This window comes from Xiphophorus hellerii, chromosome 16, assembly GCF_003331165.1.
Source record: "Xiphophorus hellerii strain 12219 chromosome 16, Xiphophorus_hellerii-4.1, whole genome shotgun sequence".
NCBI lineage: Eukaryota > Metazoa > Chordata > Actinopteri > Cyprinodontiformes > Poeciliidae > Xiphophorus > Xiphophorus hellerii.
This window is the reverse complement of record NC_045687.1, coordinates 15,918,771-15,931,253: the sequence shown is the minus strand read 5'-3', so window position 1 is coordinate 15,931,253 and position 12,483 is coordinate 15,918,771. Positions and strand designations below refer to the sequence as shown.

Genomic DNA, 12,483 nt, shown 5'->3' with positions numbered 1-12,483 from the left:
AGAAAGGTTGTTCATTTATTGTCTATACTTGGCTAAAAACAGAGTTGCATTTGAGATAAATTCACATCACACTATTTGATATATGTATCATATTTTGAACGTTCTTCAGAAGCACGTTACATTTGCTTCAAAAACTACCTAAAAGTCAATGCAACCTTTGCATGGGTGCAACAAATAAGCAAATATTTCAGTAAGTTGATTTTCAACAATATTAAAGTAAGATGCATTACATAACCATGTCAAATGATTTACCAAAAATAATCTATACTGTAAAATCCTCTTTTGCTAAACTGTTACAAAGAGAAATTTAAATTTCACAACTACATAGTTATTTTCATTTTCAAAATTTCCTATTAAAATAATATGTTTTAGTAATAACGTTTTCTGACTATATGAACCAACTTTTGTAAACTCTATCAGAATCTGAAGGACTGACGTGAAGTTTAGAGGCTCAGGGATCATTGACGCTTCAAATGAATGAATGAAACTTTTCATACAGCCATTCTTGATTTTATTTCTAACTCTTACTCATCTAATTTTATTGTGTTAAAACACAGGTGTCAAACTCCAGTCCTGGATGGCCACTGTCCTGCAACTTTTAGATGTGCCTCTGCTGCAGCACCTGAATAGAATAATTAGGTCAATAGCAAGGCTGGGAGAACTGATCTACACAAGAAGGAGGTAATTAAGCCATTTCATTCCAGCGTTTTGTACCTGTGGCACATCTAAAAACTGCAGGACAGTGGCCTTTGAGGACTAGAGTTTGACACACCTGGTATAAAACAAAGCAAGAAGAGAGAAACATATTTTGGGAGGGAAAAAAATGTTTAATAAGACATTACAAAAAGTTTTGCACAGATCAAAAGGTGACAATACAATATATACACACTGTGTTAAAAACCGTTCATGTTATATTTTATGATTTCCTGTTTCTTCAGATTTTCAATGCGTGGTTCAACTGAAAATATCTTGTTTGTTCCTTCCACAAAAACATCAATAAATGCAAATTACATAACGGGTCGGAAATAAAATATGTATAACAATTTCTGTTCCAATTTTATTAGTTGAGTTATGTTTTACAAATAATGTAATAATATCACAGTTGATATAGAAATATGTAAAATCTGAAATCAACCTCAAATTTTGTTTTCATACAACAAATGGATCCTGTTTCTTCCTCAGGAGGAGGAGCCAATGCAAATACTGACTACTTAACTTTTACATGTCTGTTAGTTTAAGAGCAGCAGTGAATTAGTGGTGAACACAATAGGAACAGAGACAAATGGCTTCTACAATGATTAGAACTAAGGTTCTCCTTGTTGTTATTATCTTGTCTGCAAATTGGAGTGGTAAGAAAATATATATTTTTAACCAACATTTTGATTGATGAAAAGAGATAGTGGTGAGACAATAAATAATTATATGTTTTTCGGCAGGTAATGATGGTCAAACACTGACAGAGTCTGAATCAGTGGTTAAAAGGCCTGGAGAATCTTACAGACTGACCTGCACATATTCTGGGTTTAGTAGCACTCCTTACATAGTTTGGATCAGACAGGCAGCTGGAAAAGGTCTGCAGTGGATTGCTTTTATCAACAATGGTGGTGGCACCAGACACTCTGACTCATTGAAAACCCGGTTCACCATCTCCAGAGACAACAGCAGAAGTCAGGTGTATCTGCAGATGAACAGCCTGACATCTGAGGATTCAGCTGTTTATTATTGCGCTCAAGAGCCACAGTGACACAGAAAGCAGAAACACTGAACAAAAACTCCTGTAATCATGAATAGTTTTAACAAGAAGCCACCACAGGGGGAGCCCTAACACCACTTTTCTGACATGACTGTCACACTCACCTCTTTAGTAGCTTTATCTATGTTATAATTAGTTGCTGCAGATAAGAGTATGGAGTCATTCTTTCAAGAAATGAGCTCTAAAAGATGGGTGCAGCTCTCATATTTTCTGGCAAAAAAAATCTGTGATCTTGTTTACTTACTGTTTTGTTAAACAGGCCAACAACATGGGGGAAAATGGTAAATGGATTTATCTGACTTTGACAAGTAACAAATGGCAGAAGTGTCTTTAACTGAGGTATTCTCAGGGAACTATTACTGAATGACTGCTAACAGTGAATGTAAATGTTTGAGTCTGTTTGCAGAATTCTGAAGATGTGTAGAAAAAACACATAATGAATTCAAACATGCACAAAAGTCATTATTTTAAAAATAATAAGTGATTTTGTATGATCGTTCTTCTCTGACAAAAGAATGAACCAACCATAATATTAAAATACATCATTTAGAGAACGTTTACATATTTAGACTTTACATATAAATTCTCAAATTCAAGTTAATAAATGTCTAAACTAATTTAAGGACAATATAATTAGAAACATATAACAGCATTGAGAAATTGATCAGCATTTCTCAATGCTAGTCCACAGCATATTAAAAGTATTTTTATCTTGTGATTCTGGTGGGGCTGGTTTGGTGTTATGCAAATGAAAAGAATCATGTTATAAAGTCTTGATCTGATGCTGTCAGCTGCAGAGGAGGAGAAACTCCCATCAGATCATCTTCAACACCAACATGTTCTCTGTAGCTCTGCTGCTGCTGCTGGCTGCTGCATCCAGTGAGTCTCACTGAGACAGAATCATTTACAGCATAATGACAATAAATTGAATTCATTGTTGGTAACAATACAGTTTTAATGTGTTTCTCTACAGGTATAAAGTGTGAACAGCTGACACAGCCAGCCTCTGAGACTGTGCAGCCAGGTCAACGTCTGACCATCAGCTGTCAGGTCTCTTATTCTATGAGCAGCTACTGGACAGCTTGGATCAGACAGCCTGCTGGGAAAGGACTGGAGTGGATTGGGTGGAAATACACTGGAGGTTCTAACTACAAAGATTCACTGCGGAACAAATTCAGTATCGACTTAGACACTTCCAGTAACACAGTGACTCTGAATGGACAGAATATGCAGCCTGAAGACTCTGCTGTGTATTACTGTGCCAGAGAGCCACAGTGACACAAACCAGCTGCAGAGCTGAACAAAAACTCATGAACAAGTTATTTGAAACCTCTAGAAAGGTTGTTCATATATTGTCTATATTTGGCTAAAAACAGAGTTGTGTTTGAAATAAATTCACATCACACTATTTGATATATGTATCATATTTTGAAAGTCCTTCAGAGGTACGTTAAATTTGCTTCAAAAACTACCTAAAAGTCAATGTAACGTTTGCATGGGTGCAACAAATAAGCAGATATTTCAGTAAATTGATTTTCAACATTATTAAAGTAAGATGCATTAGATGAACATACTGTATGTCAAATGTATGAACAGAGTTTTTAATAAGACAATGCACACAGTACTGCACAGAACAAAAGGTGACAGTAGAAGAGTTAAACACTATTAAAACAGTTATTAAAACTATTAAAACAGTTAATGCTATAATTTATGATTTACTGTTTCTGCAGATTTTCAGCAACATGTGGTTCAACTGAAAATGTATTGTTTGATTCTTGCACGAATACATATATAAATGCAAATTACATAACAGGTCAGAAATAAAATATTTACTACAATTTCAGTTCAAATTTCATTAGTTGAGTTACGTTTTAGAAACAATGTAATAATGTGACAGTTAATATAGAAATATGTAAAATCTACAATAGGCCTTAAATTTTCATCAAATTTTGTTTTTACACATCAAATGTATCCTGTTTCTTCTTCAGGAGGAGGAATTAATGCAAATGCTGACTGCTCCACTTTTACATGTCTGCTAGTTTAAGTGCAGCAGTGAATTAGTGGCAAACACAGTATGAACAGAAACAAATGGCTTCTACAATGATTAGATTTGAGGTTGTTCTTGCCTTTAGTATTTTGTCTGCAATTTGGTGTGGTAAGAACATTTTTAAAAAAATCATGATTGATGAAACGAAATGGTCTCAACAAAATCAATAATTATCTGTTTTTCTGCAGGTACTGATGGTCAAACACTGACTGAGTCTGAATCAGTGGTTAAAAGGCCTGGAGAATCTCACAGACTGACCTGCACATATTCTGGGTTTAGTAGCAATCCTTACATAGCTTGGATCAGACAGGCAACTGGAAAAGGACTCGAGTGGATCGCTTATATTAGCTCTGGCAGTAGCAGCATCTACTACTCTGACTCAGTAAAAGGCCGGTTCACCATCTCCAGAGACAACAGCAGAAGTCAGGTGTATCTGCAGATGAACAGCCTGACAACTGGATATTCTGCTGTTTATTACTGCGCTCGAAGAGCCACAGTGACACAGAAAGCAGAAATGCTGAACAAAAACTCCTGTGAAGCAATAATTTTAACAAGAAGTCACCAGGGGAATCATCACACTGGTTTTCTTGATCATAAACAACACATTTAGATTTACCAGCCATTGATAATATTTAAAATCCATTAGAAATAGGTTTTGTATCAATATTTTAGATTAGATTAAAAAATAAACACAGGGATCAATTAAAATTATTCCTAGCTGTAGAATGTTTGATATCTCATAATGTTTTCCTTTTAAAAATACACAAATTTTGCTAAATATGTTTTTTAGAATGTCAAAATAAATTAGATTTAAGGTTCTAATTGCTGTTATTATCTTGTCTTCAAACTGGAGTGTCACAGAGCGGTGTGTTGAGGTGGTGAGGCAGACGCTGTAGACCCAGGTAAGCTGAATGATGCAAGTTTAATTATGAAAATAGGCTTAAACAATTCCAAAAGTCCACAAAACCTGGCAGCACAGTTGAGCGGAAGGCTAGGGCTCAGCACTGGCAGCAACAGGCTACACGCATGGACAAGACGCATTGACAGCACGCACATTAGACAAGGAACCCACAGAGAAGCAGAGACACAGGTGACACTAAATACACACGGGGTAATAAGGGAACGAGAAACACCTGGGAGTAATCGAGGGGAGAACAGGACAACACAGAGACACAGAGACACAGAAAACTCGAAATTAACACACAGAAAACACAGAACATGACATGGAGTGGTAAAAACAGACATGTTTTTAACCAACATTATGATTGACATAAAGAGATACAGTAGTGGTGAGAGAATCAATAATTATCTGTTTTTCTGCAGGTACTGATGGTCAAACACTAACAGAGTCTGAATCAGTGGTTAAAAGGCCTGGAGAATCTCACAGACTGATCTGCACATATTCTGGACTTGGCAGTCCTAACATAGCTTGGATCAGACAGGCAACTGGAAAAGAATTAGAGAGGATCGCTTATATCAGCGATGGCAGCGTCAGCATCTACTACTCTGACTCAGTTAAAGGCTGGCTCACTGTTTCCAGAGACAACAGCAGAAGTCAAGTGTATCTGCAGAGCCCTAACACCACTTTTCATAGATGACAGTCACTCTCACCTCTCTAGTAGCTTTACCTATGTTATTATTAGATGCTACAGATAAGAGTATGGAGACATTTTTTTGCAGACATTTGCTGTAAAAGGTGGATACAGTTCTCATAAGTTCTGGCAAAAGACCTTATTCAAAAAATGTTTAGTGATTTTTGTATCATCGTTCCACTTTGACAAATGAATGAATCAAATATATTTTTTAATACATTACTTAAAAACTTAATTTACCCAGAATGTTTACATATTTAAACTTTACACATAATTTCTCAATTTCAAGTTGGTAAATCACAGAATTAATTTAACCACCATACAGTTTCAAACATACTTTTTCTTAATGCTGATCAACAGCACATAAAAAGTCCTTTTATCATGTGATTCTGGTGGGGCTGGTTTGGTGTTATGCAAATGAAAAGAATCATGTTATAAAGTCTTGATCTGATGCTGTCAGCTGCAGAGGAGGAGAAACTCCCATCAGATCATCTTCAACACCAACATGTTCTCTGTAGCTCTGCTGCTGCTGCTGGCTGCTGCATCCAGTGAGTCTCACTGAGACAGAATCATTTACAGCATGATAACACTAAATTGAATTTATTGTTGGTAACAATACAGTTTTAATGTGTTTCTCTACAGGTATAAAGTGTGAACAGTTGACACAACCAGCCTCTGAGACTCTGCAGCCAGGTCAACGTCTGACCATCAGCTGTCAGGTCTCTTATTCTCTGGGCTATGTAACACACTGGATTAGACAGCCTGCTGGAAAAGGACTGGAGTGGATTGGGAGGAAATATACTGGAGGTTCTAGCTACAAAGATTCACTTCGGAACAAATTCAGTATCGACTTAGACACTTCCAGTAAAACAGTGACTCTAAATGGACAGAATATGCAGCCTGAAGACTCTGCTGTGTATTACTGTGCGAGAGAGCCACAGTGACACAAACCAGCTGCAGAGCTGAACAAAAACCCCTGAGAACAAAGTGTTACAAAATCACCAGAGTAGTTCCTCTGCAACTAGTTTTATTTTTGACTCAGTCATCAAAAGAAGTATGATATGTTATTGCACATTTAAATTACACAAAAAACACAAATTTCAAATAAAAGAAATCATAAAATATATCTAACAAATTTTAAAATATATTCACAATTTTCTTGAACAAACACATGATAAACCAGAATGTAACCCTACATTGCTCTAAACCAAAGTAACAGCTCAAATCAATCTGTTTTTCAGGTTTGAGCAACTGTAAAAAGAACTGAAGAGTTGTTCTCCAAAATGCTTATTAGATCTAAAAAGTTCCTTTGTTAAAAGCTTAAGAAAATTTTGAGTGTGAAAAGAAAACATAAAAATAAAGCTATATTTTCAAATGATATTACAATCCTGAAGGGCTCCAAAACAAAGGAACAGTTTTTATTAATTTTTATCATTTCCTGTTTTTCTGGGTTCTGTTCAACTTGTGGCTTAACTGAAAGAAAAGTGGTTTAATCCACTTCTACAAAGAGACTGGCAATCGTTTTATCATGTAGGTATAAAATATTTTTTGAGCTGCTTTATGTGACAAAATAATCCTGAATTAAATCCAAAAATTGCAAACCTATCCTTCATAGCCACATGTGCTTAATAATCACATTATTTCTAAAATGTTCTCCTCTGACACGGTTTGTGCAGACACAAGTATTATTAATAAAGGTGCTGCGGTGGTGCAGGGTACATAGCGAATGATTAACTTAAACAATATATCCAAAAATACCCTTAAGCAATAATCAAAATCAAATGTATGCAAATAATCAAGATAAGTTGTGGGGTTTTTTTGTCCAGGGGGAGGAGTTAAGGCAAAATTTGCCCTAATTTACACTCTACATGTGTGTGAAAGAATTTAAGACCAGCAGAAAATCAGACTAAGCAAAGAGAAAAGGCTGCTGCAATGATCAGACCTGAGGTTGTGATTGTTTTTCTCATCCTGACAGTTAACTGGACAGGTAAGGACAAAATATTATTTAAAGAAAACTTTAAGTAATAAATACAGATAAATCAGTTCCTTTGTGTAGGAACTGATGGTCAAAAGCTGACCGAGTCTGAATCAGTGGTTAAAAAGCTTGGAGAATCCCACAGACTGACCTGCACTTATTCTGGGTTTAGTACCACTAAAGCCCTAACATCACTTTTCTAGGCGACTGGCTTTCTGACCTTACTGGTTATTTTGTCTTTATTGTTATTAGATGGAGTCATTCCTTTCAGTCCCGTGCTGAACAAACACCATACAACTCTCATTTTGTCCACTTAAAAGTATAACTTCTCATTCACTTACTATTTTATAATCTGGGTCAGACAACCTGGGGAAAAAGCAAGTAGGTGGATTTGTCAGATTTCGACAAATAACAAATATAGATTTCAATCGTCAGGAATATGCCAGGCGTATTCCATTGAGGTTCAATTTTTCAAAGAGCCTTATTGAATTATTGATTGTGATGAATATAAATGTTTGACCCTGCATGCATAATTATGAGCCCATATAAGAAAAAACGAGTAGGAAATAAATTTTTGAATTTTAGAACATTTTTCTTTTACATGTCTACTCAAGTCTGGAAAAACAACATTTCATTTCAAATGAAAATTAATGTACACATGATGCATTTTTGTAAAAACATTGCATAATACATATCTACAGTATAAGTCAACCATTTCCATTAAAATCACACAAATAATTTTAGAGTAGTGTCATTAATGCAGACATAGTGTTTCTTCACAAAGGTAAATAGTACAAAAATATATTTTTTTATGTGTTTTTTATGGAATTTGTTTGGTATTATGCAAATCAGAAGAGTCAGGGTTTATAGATTTGATCTGAGGCTTTCAGCTGCAGAAGAAGAGAAACTCCCATCAGATTCATTCAACACCAATATGTTCTCTTTAGCTCTGCTGCTGCTGGATGTTGTGAGTCTCACTGAGAGAGAAACATTTAATGGATGATTAAACTGAACTGAATCTTCATTGTTGGTAACAATTGAGTTTTACTGTGTTTTTCCCCAGGTATAAAGTGTGAACATCTGACACAGCCAGCCTCTGAGGCTGTGCAGCCTGGTCAACGTCTGCCAATCTACCATCAGGTCTCTTATGCTCTGAACAACTACTGGACATCTTGGATCAGACAGCCAACAGGAAAACTGTGCCAGAGTCACCGTGACACAAAACAGATGCATAGCTGTACAAAAACCCATGAACAAGTTATTTGAGACCTCTAGAAAGGTTGTTCATTTATTGTCTATATTTGGCTAAAAACAGAGTTGCATTTGAGATAAATTCACATCACACTATATGAAATATGTATCATATTTTGAAAGTCCTTCAGAGGTACGTTAAATTTGCTTCAAAAACTACCTAAACGTCAATGTAACTTTTGCATGGGTGCAACAAATAAGCAAATATTTCAGTAAATTGATTTTCAACAATATTAAAGTAAGATGCATTACATGAACAAATTGTTTGTCAAATGTATGAACAGAGTTTTTAATAAGACAATACACACAGTACTGCACAGAACAAAAGGTGACAATAGAAGAGTTAAACACTATTAAAACAGTACATGCTATAATTTATAATTTACTGTTTCTGCAGATTTTCAGCAACATGTGGTTCAACTGAAAATGTATTGTTTGATTCTTCCATGATTACATCCATAGATGCAAATTACATAACAGGTCAGAAATACAATATTTACTACAATTTCAGTTCAAATTTCATTAGTTGAGTTATGTTTTAGAAACAATGTAATAATGTGACAGTTAATACAGAAGTATGTAAAATCTACAATAGGCCTTAAATTTTCATCAAATTTTGTTTTTATACATCAAATGTATCCTGTTTCTTCTTCAAGAGGAGGAGTCAAAGCAAATGCTGACTGCTCCACTTTTACATGTCTGCTAGTTTAAAAGCAGCAGTGAATTAGTGGCAAACACAGTATGAAGAGAAACAAATGGCTTCTACAATGATTAGTTTTGAGGTTGTTCTTGCCTTTACTATTTTGTCTGCAATTTGGTGTGGTAAGAATATTTTTTAAAAAAATCATGATTGATGAAAAGAAATGGTGGCAACAAAATCAATAATTATATGTTTTTCTGCAGGTACTGATGGTCAAACACTGACTGAGTCTGAATCAGTGGTTAAAGGGCCTGGAGAATCTCACAGACTGACCTGCACATATTCTGGGTTTAGTAGCACTCCTGACATAGCTTGGATCAGACAGGCAGCTGGAAAAGGACCTGAATGGATCGCTTTTATCTGGGATGACAGCAGCCGCATCTACTACTCTGACTCAGTAAAAGGCCGGTTCACCATCTCCAGAGACAACAGCAGAAGTCAGGTGTATCTGCAGATGAACAGCCTGACAGCTGGAGATTCTGCTGTTTATTACTGCGCTCGAAGAGCCACAGTGACACAGAAAGCAGAAACACTGAACAAAAACTCCTGTAATCATGAATAGTATTAACAAGAAGCCACCACAGGGGGAGCCCTAACACCACTTTTCTAACATGACTGTCACGCTCACCTTTCTGGAAGTTTTATGATTAGATGCTACATATAAGATTATGGAGTCATTCTTTCCAATCATGTGCTCTAAAAAGTGGATGCAGCTCCTATAATTTCCTGCAACAAATCTGTGTCCTAGTTTATCTATTGTTTTGTAAATCAGGTCAGACAACATGGGGCGAAAAGGAGTAAATAGATTTATCTGATTTTAACAAGTAAAAATAAAGTTTTAAAACTTTGAAATTATGGCAGAAGAGTTTAATTGAAGTGTACTTCTCAAGGAACAATTTTTTAATGACTGAATAAATGTTTGAGTCTGTTTGCCTAATTTTGACAAAGTGTAGATACAAAATAAAATAATGATTTTTGTGCATGTTTGAATTCATTATGTTTTTTTAAAATTGTTAGTGATTTTTATATGATTGTTCCAACCTGACAAAAGAATTAATCAACCATAATATTAAAATACATAATTCAAAGACTTAATTTGCTATGGATGTTTATATATTTAAACTTTACACAGAAATTCTCATTGTCAAATAATTAAATCATAGAATTAATTCAAGGCCCTTGGGGCTGGTTTGGTGTTATGCAAATGAAAAGAATCATGTTATAAAGTCTTGATCTGATGCTGTCAGCTGCAGAGGAGGAGAAACTCCCATCAGATCATCTTCAACACCAACATGTTCTCTGTAGCTCTGCTGCTGCTGCTGGCTGCTGCATCCAGTGAGTCTCACTGAGACAGAATCATTTACAGCATGATGACAGTAAATTGAATTTATTGTTGGTAACAATACATTTTTAATGTGTTTCTCTACAGGTATAAAGTGTGAACAGTTGACACAGCCAGCCTCTGAGACTGTGCAGCCAGGTCAACGTCTGACCATCAGCTGTCAGGTCTCTTATTCTCTGGGCTATGCAACACACTGGATCAGACAGCCTGCAGGAAAAGGACTGGAGTGGATTGGATGGAAAAATACTGGAGGTTCTAACTATAAAGATTCACTTCGGAACAAATTCAGTATCGACTTAGACACTTCCAGTAACACAGTGACTCTGAATGGACAGAATATGCAGCCTGAAGACTCTGCTGTGTATTACTGTGCCAGAGTCACAGTGACACAAACCAGATGCAGAGCTGAACAAAAACTCATGAACAAGTTATTTGAAACCTCTAGAAAGGTTGTTCATATATTGTCTATATTTGGCTAAAAACAGAGTTGTGTTTGAAATAAATTCACATCACACTATTTGATATATGTATCATATTTTGAAAGTCCTTCAGAGGTACGTTAAATTTGCTTCAAAAACTACCTTAAAGTCAATGTAACGTTTGCATGGGTGCAACAAATAAGCAGATATTTCAGTAAATTGATTTTCAACATTATTAAAGTAAGATGCATTACATGAACATACTGTATGTCAAATGTATGAACAGAGTTTTTAATAAGACAATACACACAGTACTGCACAGAACAAAATGTGACAATAGAAGAGTTAAACACTATTAAAACAGTTCATGCTATAATTTATGATTTACTGTTTCTGCAGATTTTCAGCAACATGTGGTTCAACTGAAAATGTATTGTTTGATTCTTCCACGAATACATCCATAAATGCAAATTACATAACAGGTCAGAAATAAAATATTTACTACAATTTCAGTTCAAATTTCATTAGTTGAGTTATGTTTTAGAAACAATGTAATAATGTGACAGTTAATATAGAAATATGTAAAATCTACAATAGGCCTTAAATTTTCATAAAATTTTGTTTTTATACATCAAATGTATCCTGTTTCTTCTTCAGGAGGAGGAGTCAATGCAAATGCTGACTGCTCCACTTTTACATGTCTGCTAGTTTAAGAGCAGCAGTGAATTAGTGGCAAACACAGTATGAACAGAAACAAATGGCTTCTACAATGATTAGTTTTGAGGTTGTTCTTGCCTTTACTATTTTGTCTGCAATTTGGTGTGGTAAGAATATTTTTTTTAAAAATCATGATTGATGAAAAGAAATGGTGGCAACAATATCAATAATTATATGTTTTTCTGCAGGTACTGATGGTCAAACACTGACTGAGTCTGAATCAGTGGTTAAAAGGCCTGGAGAATCTCACAGACTGACCTGCACATATTCTGGGTTTAGTAGCACTCCTGACATAGCTTGGATCAGACAGGCAGCTGGAAAAGGACCTGAATGGATTGCTTTTATCTGGGATGACAGCAGCCACATCTACTACTCTGACTCAGTGAGAGGCCGGTTCACCATCTCCAGAGACAACAGCAGAAGTCAGGTGTATCTGCAGATGAACAGCCTGACAGCTGGAGATTCTGCTGTTTATTATTGCGCTCGAAGAGCCACAGTGACACAAAAAGCAGAAACACTGAACAAAAACTCCTGTAATCATGAATAGTATTAACAAGAAGCCACCACAGGGGGAGCCCTAACATCACTTTTCTGACATGACTGTCACGCTCACCTTTCTGGAAGTTTTATGATTAGGTGCTACATATAAGATTATGGAGTCATTCTTTCCAATCATGTGCTCTAAAA

General features: G+C 35.6%; 1 gene segment (V, D, J or C); it reads left to right on the top strand.

Annotated features, from left to right (window-relative positions):
• Positions 1–2,342: 2,342 nt before the first annotated feature.
• LOC116734921 (Ig heavy chain V region 5A-like) lies at positions 2,343–3,215 on the top strand. The segment is given in 2 exon segments: positions 2,343–2,632; positions 2,727–3,215. Coding segments are annotated over 2 exon segments (348 nt in total).
• Positions 3,216–12,483: the final 9,268 nt, after the last annotated feature.